This window comes from Drosophila willistoni, chromosome 3R (genome assembly GCF_018902025.1).
Source record: "Drosophila willistoni isolate 14030-0811.24 chromosome 3R, UCI_dwil_1.1, whole genome shotgun sequence".
Lineage (NCBI taxonomy): Eukaryota > Metazoa > Arthropoda > Insecta > Diptera > Drosophilidae > Drosophila > Drosophila willistoni.
In genome coordinates, this window is record NC_061086.1 from 8,159,030 (window position 1) to 8,178,223 (window position 19,194).

Genomic DNA, 19,194 nt, shown 5'->3' on the forward strand with positions numbered 1-19,194 from the left:
TTTTTTTTGGCGTCTACTCTCCCAGCTCGAAACGTTAATAAAAAAAGCCAATGCTTTCAAAGTTGCCAGTTAAACGTAGCTGGAATCTTGTCGAGTACGCGTCGTCCTGCTCTGGGTCGCGCTTTTTCGTTTGACCAAAGAATAAAGAAAAGATCAAAGTCATTATCCTTCCTTTTGACCATGACGATTTAACAAATAAAATAATTTACAAAATTAAAAGAGTACTTGAAGTAAACAAAATACAAGTGTAAAAATAAAAATCCCCTCTTAAAAAGCCAAAACCCGAAAATATTAATTAATCAAGTGATTCATTATTCAGCATTGTTATTATGGCTGATCGTTTTCAAATCTCAAAGGTTAACGGCAGCGCTAACATTAATGCCGCCTACGATGCGGAAGGAGGTGCTGATGAATCGGATGCCAGCACAATTGCCCACCCGCCACCAGCGATAAACACCACAGCCAACTACAATGATAATCATCTGCAACCCAATAAGGCAGCATCTCATGAGACTGGCGAAAATCGGCGTAGCTCTCGCCTATCTTTCCGGGGTTTTGGCCATTTTCTACGCAAATCCGATGCGGAACGAAAATTTAGCTTGGCCCAGCTAACAAAGTAAGAGATGTTATGCATTTTCAATTTGAAACATTCAAATCGCCTCATTCTCCATGAAGAATTAGGTCATTAGTTTGCCACAGTTTTCTAGTGTTTATTTTGTGTTGAAAGTGTGGATAAAAATAAATAAAAGAAAAAACCTTTTTAAACTTACAGAAGCCATATTGCTCAATTGAAAAGGATCAGCATTTTTAGTAACAAATTTGTTATCCTTTGCACATTAACTGGCACAGCCTTCGTATTAGTTTTATAGAGTAAATCTTTTCCAAGTAATTTAAACCTTTTAAATGACACCTTTCAAATTCACTTGCAATATTTGCAAAATCGAAACTACTTACTGATTGAATTGACGACTATTTACAAAAAGTAAATGAAACTAAAAGTCTTTTTTTTTTAATATTAATAGTTTTGAGTGCGCCGCAATTGTTGTTTCGTTTTTTCATAATTTCAAGTCCTTAGTTCCATAATTGTTTTCGTGTTTGCTATGATTTCTTATATTAATTAAGCAATTAACAATGGTTTTAGAGTGACACGTTTGCTTAATTTCATTGTTAGATAAGATTTCAAAGTGATTCAGCTAAAATACGAGACAAATCGTATACATTCTACCACTTATATCAAAATGTTGCTATTAAAAGCTCACGTGGCTAACAATTAAATACAATTTCCCATCATTTTAGCATCTACTTAAAAAGTAGTAAGTAAGGCTTAAATCTGATAATGATTAAAATGTTGACGCAAACGAAATAACACAATAAATACACTAAATTTATTTTACATATTTCTTAAGCAGAATTTGCATAGTGAAATTGGTAACACCCATATATGTATAAAACCTGAAAATTGTATAATTTCATATTAATAGTCCTAAACAAACCAAAAAGAGTAAAATGGAATAAAATGCAGAGGCTAAAAACAACAACCTCAACAAAGCGAAACTACTGAATTGAAATCGACCTTCACTTGGTGTAATTTATTGCAATCACGTTTTATTTTATTTTCTTTTTTTTTTTTGGCACACACAAAATATAAAATAACAACATGTTTGATATCACCGTGTAAAGATCGGCAAACAATTAAAATCAAGTAGTACACACGTGATTTTAAAATATCACAGTGGAAACTCATATGGAAAGATGGGAAAGGGTATAAGAACATTGCAATTTGCAAGTGCTTAAATTAATTATTTTATGATTAATTTTTGGTCATAAGGGGACCATTTGACTAATATTTATAATCTGATAAATTATTCAAAATTAACATAGGCATTAAAATTTTTCTGCGACGACTACATGGAACAGTAAGAGAATTCAATTTCAATCGAATTGTATTGTATATAGGAAATATTCTTGTAAATTTCCTTTGCACTTAATTCAACATAATCGACCTCAACCCTCAGGCCAAGATCAGTTTAATCAAAAACGAAAACTCTTCCATAAATAATAATAGCAAAATTTACAATTGCTTTCACTAAACTGTTTGTTTTGGTTTTGAAATCAAATTCAATTAAAACCTGCCAAAAAGTCATACCAAATGTTAAAGGCATTTTCAACAAATTTACACAAAATGAAATGTACACATAAATGTACACATCGATTTCGCCTGTATAATAACAAAATGCCAAACAGTTGCCATATCGGATACAAGGATGATTCCTCTCATTAGGTCATATAACTGCAATTGCCATATAAATAATAGTTCTACAACTTAACATAAGTGTGAATTTTTTCCTCTCGATTTGCACTCAATTTGTTTGAGACTTAATTGAGTAATATGCGTGTGACAACAACAAATTAGTCACAGCAGAAGTATCTGAAAGATATATATATATATAACTATATGTGTGTGTGTGTGTGGCGTGGGTATACATATGTCAATTGATCAATTGATCAAAATGCTGACTCTCCTTACTTTGCTCACATTTTCTTTCAACTAAATCATACTAGCTATAACTTAACGAAACCGGCGCAAAGATCAAGATATATATTTATGTACATACATATATATACACATAAAATTGTATCTTGAAATCGAAAATGGAGAAGAGTTTTCGTTGCTGTTTTTTTGTTTTTCATTTTTTGTGTAAGATGAAAAGCCACTGAGATTCTTTGTTCTGTGTTGATTGCTGTTTGCCTCCAGTTTTTCTTAAATTTGTACATATTTGTAGGTACTATATACCATCGTGAGTTTTTCTTTATTTATTCTTTTCTGTTTTACTTTGTTTCGATTCGTTTGTTTTTTATTCAAGTCTGGCCATTCCTTTCTGATATTAATAAACATTTATAATTAATTGTTTAAAAGGGCCACTAAAAAGGGGGAAATATTAATATTCCAAAACTGTTATAAAATCTCTTTCTTTTCTTTCCTTAGTTTCCTACTTATATGCACATTAAACTAAAATAACGTTAATAGTTGTAAATAATATTAAAAACCCCCGTTTGGCTACGTCCATGGGCCGACATGGTGTTTTTAGCAATGTTGATTATTTTTTGGCCATTTAAAGCTTTTAAATTATATTTTGGCATGTTGCTACATTTTTGGTCTGCTTTAAATATACCCTTTTTTTAGGGTATTCCAATATTGCTAGCAAACTTTGCAACTTCCAAGAGGGAATGGCTTCTTTAGATAGATGAAACGTTTTCTAATCACCTATGATATAAAGTTAAAATCTATCAGATTATTGTCATATAAATTTCGTTCAATCTAATTCAAGCATAGTTTTTTCCATTATTTGTTCATATGCCTATTCATTGGTTAAAGAACTATAGAAAAATTGATAACCTATTTGTAGGTGTAGGTAAAACCAAAACGTTCGATCAATACATTTAAAAACTGTCACTTTGGATTGAATGTACTTATCCTTTAGACAGATATCTAATTTACTAGACAATCTATCACATCAATTCCATTATAAAGCATTTCAAATGTATTTACATATCAGTTAGTTCTGCAAGGGTATCGAAAATTTTGTTTGTTGAAATTAGCTTCCGGTATGTTTCTGTTTTCATTTCCAATACAATATTGAAAAAATATACATAATAAAAATCAAAGAGTCGGCATATTGCTAGCCAAGAGATAAACCTCTGCATGATAAAAGTGTGGGATAAAGTGATTTCCATACTTCATTCCTTCAGACCCTGACCTTCTGCCTGGGGGCCCACCTTTGCCAATCTAGTATATAGTACATATGTATGTACATACAATAAGATTTCCTCATTTTTGTGTTTTATTATACAATTTTGTTGGTTTGTTTTTTTCGAGTATTGAGTAGGCACTTTGTTGATTCTTATTGAGAGGTATTTGTATTTGGCATGCTGCAGGCAACGGTCATGCTACCCGAAGCGGTGATGGTTCTGCTTCCCTTTCATCAGTATGGAATATTTTTGACTTAAATTTGACTTGTATCCAAATTATTGATCTCCAAATCTCTGATTTTAATTACAGGGAGACATTACCACGTTTGGATAATTATCGCATCTCTATGCGCAATTTGAAGCGTCCTTCAATTGGTGAACTACAGGGAGAAGCCGCCGAACAGGTGAGTTTGAAGAGATTAAAAACAAAAAGATCTTTCTGTATGCAGTAGAATGGAAAAGATATAAAGACATATGTATGTAATCATAGTCAGAACTTTAAATTCATTCACGGTCAATTCAGATATATCGGCTTTACATCTTTAACGATCTAAAATTTAATCTTTGGCTGTATGAAATTTGTGTTTATATAATGTCAGATGATGTAAGAAACACATTATAAGGGACTGGGTTGGACTCTGACATAGTGACACCAATTATTTGGGTTTGTGAAACTGCAAAAATGTTTTCATGTAAAATAGTCCTTGTGCTTATTATTCGAGAATAGAGCACAGTAGATATACATACGTATACCGACTCAATCTTGACCAATGAACAAAGTTAATCCCATAGCAAATAGAATGAAAAATCACTTGAGCGAAATTGGAACAAACGTCTTCAATCTATCAACTTGTCACAGTTGATGAACTAAGTATTTATATACATACATATGTATGTATATTTACTTCTACATATACATATATATTAATTTTTTTCTGTTATTGAACAATAATAAAACCTGTCAATGAATTTAGCCAATTGATTTGAATCTGGTTTACCTCATTTCCCTCATTCGCTATCTCTTGCTCATCTTATTGCCAAAATCATTTCAAGTGCCTCGCCAAATAAACAAATAAAACAAATATGTAGAGCATAAATTTGAGAATAAAAACGTATAGAGGGAAAAAAATAAAAAGGAAATTATGGATCATCTTGGAAAATTTATTCAAAATCCAGACAAAAAATGAAAATGTGTTATAGTTGTTTTCATTCTATGGGATGGTACTTTTATCTAATTTATTTACTTGAAATATTTTCAAATTTCTCAACGTGAAAAATGATTAAGAATTGTGTACGTTTTCGATGACGTCTGCAGGGATTTGAAAAGTTGTACATAAACAATAAGAAGCGAAAATTTGTTATAATTATGACGTTAGTTCTAGTTGATAAGCCACAGTCAAGGACGTGAGCTTATCAAGTGGGTGGTGAGGGCAGGTTTGTGTGATTAGTGAAGGATGGAAGGATGAGTAAGAAACTATAAACTTACTCAGAGTTACACTTTTTTTATGCTTATCGAGCAAGTAATAAATTAAATGCGTCTATATAGAAAACCTCCCTGTTACCTATACCTATCCCCCTCTATCGGCCGCACACACACACACATAGAGAGAGAGAGAGAGAGAGAGAGAGACTTATCCAAGCTATTTTGTTTAATTAATTTACTACGGCTACTGGGACTGAGTAACATGAGGCATAGGACTTAAGGCATGGGGCATGAGGCACAATCATTAAGGGAATTCCAATGAAGACGCCACATAAACTGCTTTGAAATAACAAACAATGGAACAGCTTAAAGTGATAAGATAAAGTAAATGTCATCTTAAAGTCAAAGGTGTTAATTCCTCCACTAACAACAAATTAAGACAACCAAATGCTTTTATTCCATAAGAATAAGCAGATCAGATAAAAATATAAACATGGGAAATTTGGAATTAAAAGAATTTTGCTGCTTAATTTAGATTCTAGAAGATGCACGAATTGGTACCTTGTAGATAAAAACAAACTTAGCTATATCTTGATCAAATTCATATTGATTGAATTCAAACTACTATAAGATTACGATTGTTTGTTTCTTGAGACGCTGAGTAATATCAGGAGCTAACCCATCCTTGTATATAGCTATTCTTTTGCTGCAACTTTTTAAAATTGCAAGAAAATTGTAATCTATCCCATGGTAGAGTCTCAATATTAAATCCTAGAAACTTAAGAAAACCTTAACTTTTTTCTGTGACGTCTTGTAACATGATATCCATGGTCGAAGCATTGAAACTGAATTAATAGTCAACAAGAAGATGCAGGAATGCAATGACATAAAAGTGGACATTGAAATGGGCAGGGATATTGTCAACATTGAAGCACCAGCACAATATGTACCTGCATATATTGGGTAAACGGGGATAATATTAAGTGAAAAGGAGGGAGTGGGTTATAAAGTGTACACAAGTGCGGCGTATCATTAAAATTGACAGCAGCCACCAGCAAATGGCGTTGCTATTGACGTATTGCTGCTTATCATGAAAACGAGGTATTAAAGTTCTGTTCAAGTTCAGACATAGTGTGCGTGTGTGCGTGTGTGTATGTGTGTGTGTAAGGATGATGTGCGTTGGTATGTTGTTGAACCTGTCAAAGTTAGCTGACAGACTGTCAAATTGATAAACCTTCAACATCAACTTGAAAAAAAAAATTGATCACCATTCGATTTTCAATCAATTAAAATTGTCACTAAGTACTTGAAAAACGCCAGAAATTTTCCAGTTAAATCCAGTTGAAAGTGTTGTGCATATTTTGAATGTCATATTTAACAATACAGGTATATTATCGAATAATAATGATAATAAATTGTTTTGAAAAGCAACCAAAGATCCCATTGATTGTTCATAGCATTATTTCTTTATTTTTCTTTTTTTCAAATTTGTTTACATCATCAACAGAAGCAACAACTCGTTGCCCATTGCGCATTTTCTATGCCATTTTCCCAGCCATTTTCACCCTATTTCGTTTTAGATTCCTTTTTATATCCCCCATGCACTTGTACAAGGCATTGTTATTTGTATTGTAATTACAATTTCAATTTGCAATTCATAGCCAAAGAGTTGTTTGCTATTTTTATACAAAAATTTTATTGATTTCTTTATGCGTTTCTTTTGCATTTTTATTAAAACGCATTTGTTAGTTTCGCCTGCTGGGCATTAAGCACAATTACAATACATTTGGAAAGGTGTGTGTGTGTGTGTGTGTGGCGTACCATATGCCATATATTTGGATTTCCCTCAAAATAATCCTTTAATAAATCAAACAATTCAATTACCGAAAAGTAAACCAAAGAGAAAAATAAGTATTATAGTGCAGCATTATTGACCTTCAAAAATCTATTTAAACAAATTTATTCTTAATAATCGAAACAATTTGTATGCCAATTATGTGGATTGAGGAACTCGTTCCAATAAAAACTTCTCCTAAACCATTCATTCAAATAGTATATGAAAGTGAATACCACAGAAAAAAATAATAAATTCACTCAAATTTCTATTTACTACGACTTCCTAGTACTCAAATACAAATGTCATATATTTAATCATCTATCTATTGGTAACCACCTACACACTAAATCGCTGCCACAAGTTATCCCCAGGAATAACAACTATTAGTCCCTCAAATCCCCTTCCGCCCATTTCCAAATTGTATATGGTAAAAGCGCAAATTCCAATTTCAATTCCAATTCCGTGTGGGCAAAAAAAAAGGAAAAAAAATTTCCACACAACGATGATGACGACGACGCCAAATGAGTCTTTAACTAAATTAAATGGCCATAGGAAGCCAGTCCATAGTATTGCAAAAGCGAGTGGAAGGTGTCTGTCCGATGGTTTTGCCCACTGTCTGTCTGTCTGTCTGTCTTTCGCTCTATTTGTCCTTCCTTCAGTGTCTAACCGACTATGTCTCTCTGTTGGTTTGTCTGGGCTTCAGTGCCGCCAAAAATGTGTAAACAATCAACATCAACATGGGGCCACCCATTGCGGGGGCACATCCATCCAACAACGCCGACTAACTAGCCACCAGCATTGCGTATACGCAGCGTGTGCAAAGGGGTGGCTGTCAATCGATGTCACCTAGTCCTGCCCAGCCCCTTTTCTTTGCCACACGCGTGCTAAACATTTAAAAAAAAAGTAATAGAAGAGAAAACAGTAAAAACATTCAATTATGTGGGCAAACAATAAAATAAATGAGCTCTCAAATAAATGAAGAAAATCAAAAGAGAAAAAAAAAACGAGAAAAATATGAAACCAACAATAATGGAAGATATGGTGAAAAGACCTGATCAAATTGTCACACCATAAGAACCAGGTTTATGGTTAACGTTGAAATTTGGCAATTGTTTGTGTGTGTCTACATATATTTTAGTGTGAGGGAAGTCCTCTTTTATGATGTTTGAGTTTTAGTGTGGTTATAAAATAAAATCAACTTTAATTAGATACGCAATTTGATGCTTCAAATTCTCCCAATTCTTTGGCCGTGGCACTGACACTGACACTGGCGTCGTTGTTAATTGGATACGACGTATTCGTATGAAGCCCATGTTCACCATGACGTATGAGCAATATTTGTGGGAGAAACGAAACATATGCGTGTTTTGAGATTAATGCAAAAGTTAAACATTTTGGGCCAAGTTTGTAAATGTATTTAACACATAATTCTGTGATATACCTGATCAATTAACACCATTTTGAGTCAATTCAATTAAAATCTGAATTCTGATAGATTATCATAACAATTGGAATTTTATTAAATATTTTTTTCAGAGTATAACCATACCAGATGCCACAGAACCGGAACCGACTGGGGGTCACATTAAACTTGGCTGGATTGTTGGCGTCCTGATACCATGTCTATTAAATATTTGGGGTGTTATGCTCTTCTTGCGCCTCAGTTGGGTGGTGGCCGAGTCGGGTATATTGCAATCATTGATTATAATTACGATCTCGGCGGTGGTCTGCGTCATAACTACACTTTCGCTGTCAGCCATTAGCACCAACGGTGAGGTCAAGGGTGGTGGCGTCTATTTCATTATATCACGCTCATTGGGTCCGGAATTCGGAGCATCGGTGGGCGTTGTATTTGCGTTTGCTAATGCGGTCTCTGCCTCCATGAATACTATTGGTTTCTGCGAATCGTTAAATGTTTTATTAAGTAAGTATAATGCGGAGAATAATTTTTAATCATAGTCTAAAAAGTAACATAACTGTTAAGCACTTTTAAAACATTTTGTTTAAAACTACAAATTTTCCGAATTTCTTTTCAAATTATCTACAGAAAATAATAATCTTAAGATTGTGGATAATGGCATCAATGACATCCGAATTGTTGGAGCTATAACCATTCTGGTTCTCATCTTGATCTGTTGCGTGGGCATGGAATGGGAGACAAAGGCCCAAAACTTTTTGATTGTAACCATTGTGTTGGCCATATTTAATTTCTTAATTGGTGCTGCTATAGGACCCGGAGGTGACGATACTTTGATCTCTAAAGGATTTGTGGGATTTTCATGTAAGTTGATAAATTGTAATCTAAGAAATTGAATGATTACTAATTTTTTCTCTTTTCGCTTCACCTTATAGGGAATACATTTAAAGAGAACTTTGGATCAGATTATCGCTATGCAGAGGGAGTGAATCATGATTTTTTCAGTGTGTTTGCCATATTTTTTCCCAGTGTAACGGGCATACAGGCTGGTGCAAATATCTGCGGTGATCTTAAGGATGCTGGGGCTGCCATACCCAAGGGAACATTCTGGTCCTTATTGATTTCGATGACTTCGTATGCTTTGTTCGTGCTCTTTGCCGGTGGCGCTGCAGCACGTGACGCTTCTGGTATTCCTGGAGACTTGGTCAATGGCACCATTATACCATCAGAGTTGCCCTGCATGGCTAATCACACTTGCACTTGGGGTCTATTTAACTCGTACGAAATGATGCAGTTGATGTCCTTATGGGGACCACTTATCTATGCCGGTTGCTTTGCGGCTACCTTGAGTACAGCATTGACAAATCTATTGTCTGTGCCCCGCCTGGTCCAGGCTTTGGGCATTGATGAAATCTATCCCGGATTGATCTTTTTCTCCAAGCCATATGGCAAACATGGAGAACCATATCGTGGCTACGTATTGACATTCTTCATCTCTACGTCTTTCCTGCTAATTGGTGAACTCAATTTAATTGCTCCACTGATTTCCACATTCTACTTGGCCTCTTATGCCCTGATCAACTTCTGTACTTTCCATGCGGCATTTGTCAAGCCTTTGGGATGGCGCCCGACATTTAAATACTACAATGCCTGGATTAGTCTCTTTGGATTTGCCATGTGTGTGGCCATAATGTTTTTAATTAATTACGTCGCTGCTATAATAACATTTGGCATTATCTTCGCCCTCTATTTGGTCGTTATGTATCGCAAACCGGATGCCAATTGGGGATCAACGACCCAGGCTCAACAGTTTAAGGCTGCTCTAATGGCTGTGCAGCGGCTACAAAATGTCTCCGATCATGTTAAGAACTATCATCCTCAAGTCTTGGTGCTATCTGGCGATCCCAAGACCCGTCCACCATTGGTTGATTTTGGTTTTCTGCTGACCAAAAACAATTCCCTTATGTTTGTGGCCAATATAATACCAGTAGGTTCCGAAGATTAAGAATCCTTATGAATTTTTTTTAGTAAACGAGTTGTCTTTCTATTCCAGGTACGCGTGGGCTACAAAAATCGCTTGCATTTGGTGAAAGATGGACAGAAATATTTGGATGCCCGCAAAATTAAAGCCTTCTACAATGTGATTGATGGTTTTAGTCTTGAGGATGGCATTAATGCATTGATTAAGTCCACTGGTTTTGGTAAAATGTCACCAAATATTGTTTTGGTAGGCTATAAGCCTGATTGGAATCGTTGTCGAAAAGAGGAAGTGGAGAGTTACTTTTCCATTTTATAGTAAGTAAAAATTTGTCCATTTGTTAATGAATCTAATTAATGTTTTATTCTTTTTCTGCCTATAGTAATGCCTTTTCTCAGCGCATGGGTGTGGCTTTGCTTCGCTTGTCCAATGGTTTGGATTTCTCTGAGCTGAGCCCTGAGGTTACCATTGCTTCTGGTAACAATAGTCTTAATCACTTAAATACACCAAATGCCCTTGGATTCACTAACGAACTGATGCCAGCGGCAAATGCAGCCTCTGAGCTTTTGCACATTGATTCCAATTTGAATCTGGCCAGCATGGACAGCCCAAATTCATCGTACACCGTACCCCAACCGGCTCCAATGCCCAATATGCAGCGCAGTTCACGTAGCTATAAGGTTAATGGCACATCTGATGATCCATCTATTACTTATCACACTAAGGGTGGATCTGAGATACCACAAAGTTTGCTAGATGCCATGACCATTTTTACCCGGAAACAGGCCAAGGGTACAATCGATGTTTTCTGGTTGTACGATGATGGAGGTAAGGATAGTCTTAAGATTATTTTATAGTGGAATTTTTATAAATTGTTGTGGTTTATAGGTCTTACTATCCTGCTGCCCTACATCATTTCTATGCGATCACATTGGGCTAACTGCAAGCTGAGAGTTTTTGCCATGTGTCATGGCAAGGATGAAGAGACCGAGGAGAAGAGGTAAAGATTATTAGTAAGAAACATCGAAGATAGTATAATTTATAACCAATTTTTTTTATATTTTATCTTGCAGCATGGCTAGCCTCCTGACCAAATTCCGCATCAAATACTCCGAGCTGATTATGCTCAAAGGTGTCTCAGAACAGCCACGTCATGACACGATTTTAAAGCACAAGCGTCTCATTGAACCCTTCCGTCGCAGTGCTCGCAATGAATTCGGTATCACAGATGAAGAGCTGCAAAACATGGCGGAGAAGACAAATCGTCAGCTGCGCATTCACGAACTAGTCGTCAAGCATTCGTCGGATGCTTCATTGGTTGTCATGTCATTGCCCATGCCACGAAAGGTAAGTTTTCACTTTTGTCTATGATGATTGGGACACAAGTTGTAATGAATATTTTTAATATTACAGGAGGCCATCTCAGCTCCACTCTACATGTCTTGGTTGGAGATGCTTACATCGGATATGAAATGTCCGGTGGTATTGGCGCGTGGCAACCAAACTCCTGTTTTAACACTTTACTCTTAAGCTAAGAATATCGATTTCCAGTTCGAGTACAATTTAGTATTATTAGCATTTAGGTGTTTCAAGCAGAGTAGTTCCAGCGCAAGGATTTTTATAAAAAGTCATCGTGTCCACATTTTGGTGATAAGCATCAACTAAAAATCCAGAAAGCCAAATCCTTTTTTATACCCAAATACTTATATAGATGACGAACCCCTACAAACACCTATTCATAGTCCCTAGCTCTAGAGGTGAATCAGCATTTCACACTGTTTCATCGAAACCAAGCCCAGTCCCTAGATGCATATGCAAACCTATATTATAGCATTAAATTTAAGCTGATATCGATCTATCATGAAATATAAACGAAATACAATTACATTTTTCGAGCATATTGTATCTCTAATTCAATTTCATTTCTAAACAAGAACATCATTTTAACTTCATAGACTGGTCTGGTGTGTGTAAGATATATATGTATGAAGAATAGTAGTGTGTAATAGGATTAATGATACTAAACGCCAATATGGTTAGAAGTTATTTAGGCCTAATAATAGGCGCGACGTGGATTGTTCTGAAAAATAAATAAATATAAGTTAAGCTGGGATCAATTATACATAAGTCTCAACTTACCAAAGGATTGGGACGAAAACGGTAAGCCAACATCATGCGTTTGCGATAAGCATCATACTCATTATCGCAATCCTCCGGCTGAGCTGCACTGCTTACACCCAAGCCCTGATTACCATCACGTTGAGGGGCTCTAAGAAGAAGAAAACATTCGTATAGTATTATTTTTTTTGCAATGTTCTTTGGCTTTACTTACTTGTTAACAGGATTAACTATGCCAGCGCCATCTTGACCAAGACCTTGTCCCTCTTTCCAGCCTAATTTTTGTAGCATTTGAAAACCGATATTGTCCTCCTTTAATTTGTACTCCTTGTAATCACTTAAATCCGGTTGTCTGTTATTCTTTTTTGCCTCGTACTGCTCCATGAACTTTTTCAACTCTTCTGGTGGCAGAAAATCACCGATATGATGCTTGCCTTCACTCTGTTTAGTCAGAGCATTAGCCCACAACGAGGTAGCTTCCATTTCGGCGTTTCTTAATTTATGCTCCCAAGTTCCCCCTTCATCGATTTCCTCATCGGAATCATATTCGTACTTAAATTTCCCACCTCGGGCCAAGCGGTCAATTTCCTGACGCTTACGCATCATATCCTGATACAGCAGATTGACTTTATAATGCTCTTCGCATTGTTTCCACTGTTCCTCGGATAACTGTGTGGAACCATAATTGAGACGTGCATATTGCAGCAGTGCGGGATCATTACGTGTTACGGTGGATAACATTGGTTTGTTCTGATTGCCAAAATTGCCACTAGAAGTGCCTGTAAACAAACAAATTCAAGTGCTGATCAGAAGAAGAAGTAAATAAAACCATATATACTCACTCGAACCGCTTGGTAACATTTGCTCCTTTTCTCCCCAACGACTTTTACGATCGCGCTTGCGCCTTTGCCGCTGGACCTCTTTCTCCTCTTCTTCATCATCCTCCTCTTCATGATCATCAGCTGCATCTCCTGCTGCTACTGCTGATGATTCTTCGCGCTCTCGTCGCTCTTCATCGCTTAGTTCATTACGACACTCAATGCGGCGTTTAATATTATCCCGATTGCGATCCATCATTCCACGCATATACTCATCATCTGAATCGATATCAGCACTAATTGCCGATTCTGGATCATATATATCGGCTGCCGAATTGCTATTACGCTCATGTTGATCCTTTTGCTGGTCTTGCGGCTCTTTTTGGACCTGCTTTTCCTGCTCTTCCTGCCTGCCTAGCTCCCGCTCTCGTTGTCGTTCGTTTTGCTGGTGCTTGTAGTCAAGTATTTGTCCTCGATAGTTTCGATATTGCTCACAGCTCTTATCATAAAGAAACCTATTGTTAAAATTCAAAAAGAGTAGTGGAAACATACAATGAAAAGTGCTCAACGGGTTAAATTTTGTGGTTTGTGTACAAAAACATTCTATAAGTAACTGGCCCATTTTAATTAGTTGGTATCGTTTGAGTTTCGCGGAAATCTGCCGGCTTTATCTCCCATCTCCAGGTGAAGGTAAAAACGACGAACGAGACTTGGGCTTGGATTGACCGTGTGGTATTATTGAATTCATCTAATAAAAATTAATGTTTTTCTTCGTCTATGCCAATGCTAATACTATGTGAACCCTTTCTTTAATCACTACATGATCTATGTAAAATTAAATCTAAAGAAAAATAAATAAAAGAAATGAACAGTTACTGTTTGACGACTGCAAATAATTGGTCTAAGGATATGCTCAAAGGTCCATTTATCCCTATGAACCTTTCTTTTAAAAAAGAATTTAAAATGATTATAACACATTTGAGATAACGAAGAATTGAATTGAGAATTTTTCAGTGGTCTAGCTATTCATGCTACAGATGGATACAAAAAACAAGAAGACTAACTACTGTCTATATGAATGCCTTTTTCGAACTGTGATGCAATTCAATGACAACATACAATTAAGATAAGTAAAATAAAGAATTTCAAAAAATGAATTAACTATAAATCTATTAAAGTACGTTCTAAACTAAATACATCTAACTAATGATCTCTCATCGGTAATGATTTAAATATTCTACATCTAGTCCACAGTCAAACCAACCAAGCCATCTCTTTTTCTCTCCTTTTTTTCTTGTTGTATAAACATTGTTCTGTAGATTTACCACAAAGCCGGATGCAATTCGCTTCTATGCATACGTATTTTATCTTCATAATCTTCACCATTTTCGGCAACCAGTGCGATAAGGTTTTCTATACACGTTGGCAATTGTATGCATGTTTCTGAAAAAACTACATAAATTGCTTTAAAATCGTGCTCAACGATTTGTAAAATGTATACATAAATTGCATAATTATGCATCAAATAGGGAGGAATACGGGAATAGGAAGGGAAATTGGGGTAAAGTAGGAAGGTAGGTAAGGAGGGACAACAGAACAAATAAGAAAAATCTGATAGCAAATTTAATTACATACCTTGTGACGGTGTTGGCGGCGACTCCTGCTGCTGCAAATCTTCAGCTTCATCCGAATTATTGTATTCTTGCGTGTCCTGTATAGGCGGAGGAGGTGGTGGTGGCTGCTGAGGATTAACGACGGCTGCAACCAAATGATCGGGTATTAGACTTAGGCCGGTTTCGGTTGGTGTTTGTGGCATTTGCATGGGCTCAAGATTAATTGGCTTGGGTATGGCGTTTAAATCGAATTCTTTGGGCGGTGGTATTGCATTCAATTGTAATCCCTCTACGGCAGAAGGGCCTAGCATATAAATGGGCGCCATATTGGCCAATGCAAGTGGCAATTGTGGTGGCGGCGGTGGCGGTGGTGGAGCTGTTGCAGCTGTCACTGGATGCAATTGCATAGGTAAATGGCCAGCATGAAAGAAGGCAGCTGGCAACGACATTTGCGGTGGTCCCTGAGGCAAAAGTGTGGGATTGAAGGCAAATGGTGGCGGTGGCGGAGGGGCCGCTTGCACCGGTATGCTAAATGCTAGAGGATTGGGTGCCGAACTGGTCACCGAAATGTTTGGTATAGGCGGCATAACCGGAGCTGCACTTGTGCTTGTGGCTATAGCCATTTCCACCTGCTGCTGCGGTTGCTGAGGACTACCAGCAGTGTTTGTGTCTGCTTGCAAGTTTGCCTCTTCAGTGCTGTAGAGTGAATAATAAAAATGAAGAGTGAACTCATATAAGATAACACAAATCATCCTTACCTGGGCTGCGGCACTGGAGGAACTATAATCGGTGGCTGTGGTGGTTTTTCATGTTTCTCAAGTATTTTTTTGAAGTTTTCGAGAAACGAACCATCATTGCAAAATGTATTCATTACCTTCGAAGGCGGCTGATCTAGACTTGGCTGTGGTAGCTGCTGGCGCTTTATTCCGAAAGATATCTTTCCCGTCTTGCCAGTGAAGCTGTTAAGAGTCTTTGAAGTTGCTGACGCTGTCGATGCGACCGTTGAAGCAGTCTCCTTGCCATTTCCAGCTGCAGGCTCACTACTTCCCTCCGTTTCCAGGGCTTCCTCATTATTGGACATTGTCTCCAGTAACTCTTGACCCAGCTGCTGCGGCTGCAGTTGATGATCTTCCTCATCAGGATCTTGTGCTGGTGTAGTTTTCAGTTTTTTCGCAGCCAAATTTTGTGCCTCAGCCACCTTAACTGCCAGCTTCAGGGTTCGCTGTTTCTCGAGTATCTCCTGCCGTTTCTTTGCTATAATCTCCTCCTGCTTGCTCATCTGAGCAATTCGATCTATTCGATGATTTCGTTGAGCCATTTTCTTTCTAATATTTACGAATAAGAAAAAATAGTTACGAAAACTGTGATATTTTCGTTCTGTGCTGCAAAACCGATAGACTGCCCTATCGATATCGTCATATAATCGATAAGCTGCTTCCGATAACTATCTGCCAGCAGCGCTGTTTTTATCGATGGTGTCCCAACACTATTTCATTCGCGCCTTTGGAATAATTTTCATTTTCTGTACAGTCAAACATTTGGGTATTAATTATAAACAATTTGAAGTGAACAAGTAACTGACTTATTCATGGCCCACACGGATAGTAGTGAAATGAGCTACATCGAAGAGGAGATCGAGACAGAGGACGACGCGGAAATTAAGCGCGTCGCCCAGATTTGTGAACCGCTTGAATTGAGCAGCTATATAAAACAAAATGCTTTGGATACCTATCGCCGGTATAATTCAGATGGCGGATTGTTGTCTGCAGATGCCCAGGAATGGTTTTGCTGTTCTGTCTACAGTTGTTTGCAGCAGGCTAAAATGAAGGACATGCGTAGCAAGCGGCAGACTGCTAATGGTGACGAGCAGGAGGTGGACACCGCCACAACTGGGATGGAGCGTACCAAAAGTTGGAACATGTCATTAACTCGTCTACTGCGTTGTTTCCAAATGAACATGACTAAGTTTTTGAAACGAATGGAGCACTGGAACTGGCTGACACAGCAGGATCGCACCTTTCAGCAGGAAATTGTGGAACTTCAACGCCGTATGAGCATTACAATGATCATCCAGCAGCACTATCAAAATATCTTTAATCACTTGTTTGTACTGCCCAAAGATGTGGGCCAGGAGGGTGATGACGGACGATCCCATTATCAGACGCTCTATGAGTTTGGTTGGATTCTTTTTCTTGTCTTGCGGAATGAATTACCCAGTTTTGTAACTGAAAATCTAGTCAATGGTTGCCAGCTGCTCATTTGTGTCGTGGAACTCGTTTATGTGAATGCTCTGGAAGTGATCGGATCAATTGTTATTAATCAAAGTTTCCCAGGACTCCCAAAAGATTGGCCTAGCCCGGAATTTGATAGCAATAAATTGGACAAATGGAGCGCTCTACCTTCCATAATGGCGTTAATGCCAGAACTTCCAGAGAAGGGTATAAGAATAATGCAAAAGGCATTTTTCCAAAAGAGTCTTATGGTACTCTTTATGGATCAGCGACTACTAGGCAATGATAATACATTTCGAGATCTGGTTAAAGACGGCATCCTGGAAATCAACCTTGCCGCTTTGAATCGTAGCTATGTCCATCACATAGCCGATATCAGTGAAATGGATGAGCGGGTTCTTCTATGCAGAAAACAGGGACATCAATCTGAAGAAACAAAAACGGAGACTCAAATATCAAGCAGCCTAATTCAGCTTCTAGATAAGAAGTTGCCACAGGTCATGCCCACAATAATAGTTGAAGCTTTGGATAAAAACTCTGGAAATCTGTTAAACGAACTGAAAACCTCGCTTCAGAATATGGGCTCGCAATTTGGCATTATGGCAAAGAATTGTCTTAATAAGCAAGAAGCTGAAGCCCGTTTTAATCTGGCTAGCGGCCTGTATTATAAGCTTCTAAAAACCATTATAACGTCTGAGCTTGAACTGAAGCCATTTATGAAAATTACCCAGTTACTGGAACAGCCAACATTTAGCTCTAATTTCATGGCCTGCTGTCTAGATCTTGCCCTCTATGCGTATGACGAAGATTCGGATCAATTAATGTTCCCTTTTGTGTTGTCTTGTTACCCGGACGTAGATCCCTATCATTTTCAAAAAATACCTGAGCTAGTGGTGCGTCATCACAATAGTCTACTAAGTCGCCAATTGGTCAAGCATCTGCACTTAGTGGAGGAGAAGTGTCTCGAATCGCTCATCTTTCGCAACAGTTCTCAATTTTGGAAATGCTTTAGTTCCGATTGGGGAAGTAGCCTTCCAAGCGCAAAGGAAGTCCAGCATAAAAAGTGTTTTGGAGAAAAGGAGAATCAACCTGTTGCGAGCACCACCCAGGGACCGTATATTTGCTTGAGAAAATTCTATAGCCTGGCACACCAACGACTGACCCGTCTCTGTCAAGCACTCTACATCAAAGAGTCATACATTCATATTTGGCAACTTGTAGAATATTCTATAACCTTTGAAGGTGGCAAACTAATCCAGCAGCGGCATTTGGATCAATTACTACTGTGTGCCATCCATCTGCATGACCGTCTGACCAAGGAGCGTCTTAATTTTAGCGATATTATCCAACAATATCGCCGACAACCATTTGGAAAGAGCAGCGTCTATCGCCAAGTCGTACTCTCCGAAGGACGGACAGGAGACATTATTGCTTTCTACAATCAAATCTATGTGAAGAGCGTTGCCAACTATGCCCGCAAATTGCTTCAAAGCCGCCGTGCGGTAAATACACAAATGATTCGATTAAAGCAAACACCACTAGGACATCGTGCGCCGCTTCAGGAGTTTACCACAACCAATGTAAAGAGAATGTGTAGCAACATATTTGTATATCCACCCGCCATGGATAGGACATTTTTGAAGAATGCCCCCGAAGTAGAGAAAACGGCGGTCAGACAGTCTCCAGTTCAGGTCCCAGAATCGTCCTCAACTAATGACAAACTTAAGCGTACAAACTCGGAAAAGGAGTTGCCGGTAGTGATCAAGCGTCCCAATATACTCAGACGAAGCACAAGCCATGAATAAATGGTTTCAAAAGGTGTCTACAATCCTATAATTTAGCTGCATTTTACGTGGCGTATAGATTATGCCTCTACCCCTTACTTTCTCATGCTGGATCTTCCTAAGTTTAATTATCTTTCACATCTTGTACCAAGTAATTGTTAACATTAAATATTGATGAAACAAATGAAAACTCTGAAAAGTTAGTGAGTTTTGAATTTCACCGCT

General features: G+C 37.5%; 3 protein-coding genes across 6 annotated transcripts; 2 read left to right on the forward strand and 1 right to left on the reverse strand.

Moving 5' to 3' along the window:
• The first annotated feature begins 263 nt into the window (after positions 1-263).
• Positions 264-12,292, forward strand: LOC6651461 (bumetanide-sensitive sodium-(potassium)-chloride cotransporter). Of its 2 annotated transcripts, none has more exons than XM_002073207.3 (10): positions 264-616; positions 4,061-4,154; positions 8,547-8,934; positions 9,058-9,291; positions 9,363-10,414; positions 10,481-10,722; positions 10,788-11,233; positions 11,294-11,405; positions 11,479-11,752; positions 11,819-12,292. In XM_002073207.3, exons 1-10 carry the CDS (start codon positions 330-332, stop codon positions 11,933-11,935), a joined length of 3,246 nt encoding a protein of 1,081 aa, XP_002073243.1. In that variant the 5' UTR covers positions 264-329; the 3' UTR covers positions 11,936-12,292. The 2 variants fall into 2 exon arrangements, with proteins under 2 accessions (XP_002073243.1, XP_046866674.1); XM_047010718.1 differs by lacking the exon at positions 264-616 and adding an exon at positions 3,933-3,986.
• On the reverse strand, positions 12,288-16,367 carry LOC6651690 (SURP and G-patch domain-containing protein 1). Of its 3 annotated transcripts, none has more exons than XM_047010720.1 (7): positions 15,713-16,363; positions 14,977-15,650; positions 14,667-14,784; positions 13,366-13,856; positions 12,738-13,302; positions 12,545-12,674; positions 12,288-12,485 (listed from the first exon to the last, which is right to left on the reverse strand). In XM_047010720.1, the coding sequence occupies exons 1-7, from the start codon at positions 16,270-16,272 to the stop codon at positions 12,459-12,461; spliced, it is 2,565 nt and encodes an 854-aa protein (XP_046866676.1). In that variant the 5' UTR covers positions 16,273-16,363; the 3' UTR covers positions 12,288-12,458. The 3 variants fall into 3 exon arrangements, with proteins under 3 accessions (XP_046866676.1, XP_002073244.2, XP_046866679.1); XM_002073208.4 differs by having other exon boundaries at positions 14,667-14,793; XM_047010723.1 differs by lacking the exons at positions 12,288-12,485; positions 12,545-12,674; positions 12,738-13,302; positions 14,667-14,784 and having other exon boundaries at positions 13,692-13,856; positions 15,713-16,367.
• Positions 16,368-16,428: 61 nt separating this feature from the next.
• LOC6651691 (retinoblastoma family protein) lies at positions 16,429-19,168 on the forward strand. Its single transcript, XM_002073209.4, has one exon. The coding sequence runs from the start codon at positions 16,543-16,545 to the stop codon at positions 18,988-18,990; it is 2,448 nt and encodes an 815-aa protein (XP_002073245.2). The 5' UTR covers positions 16,429-16,542; the 3' UTR covers positions 18,991-19,168.
• Positions 19,169-19,194: the final 26 nt, after the last annotated feature.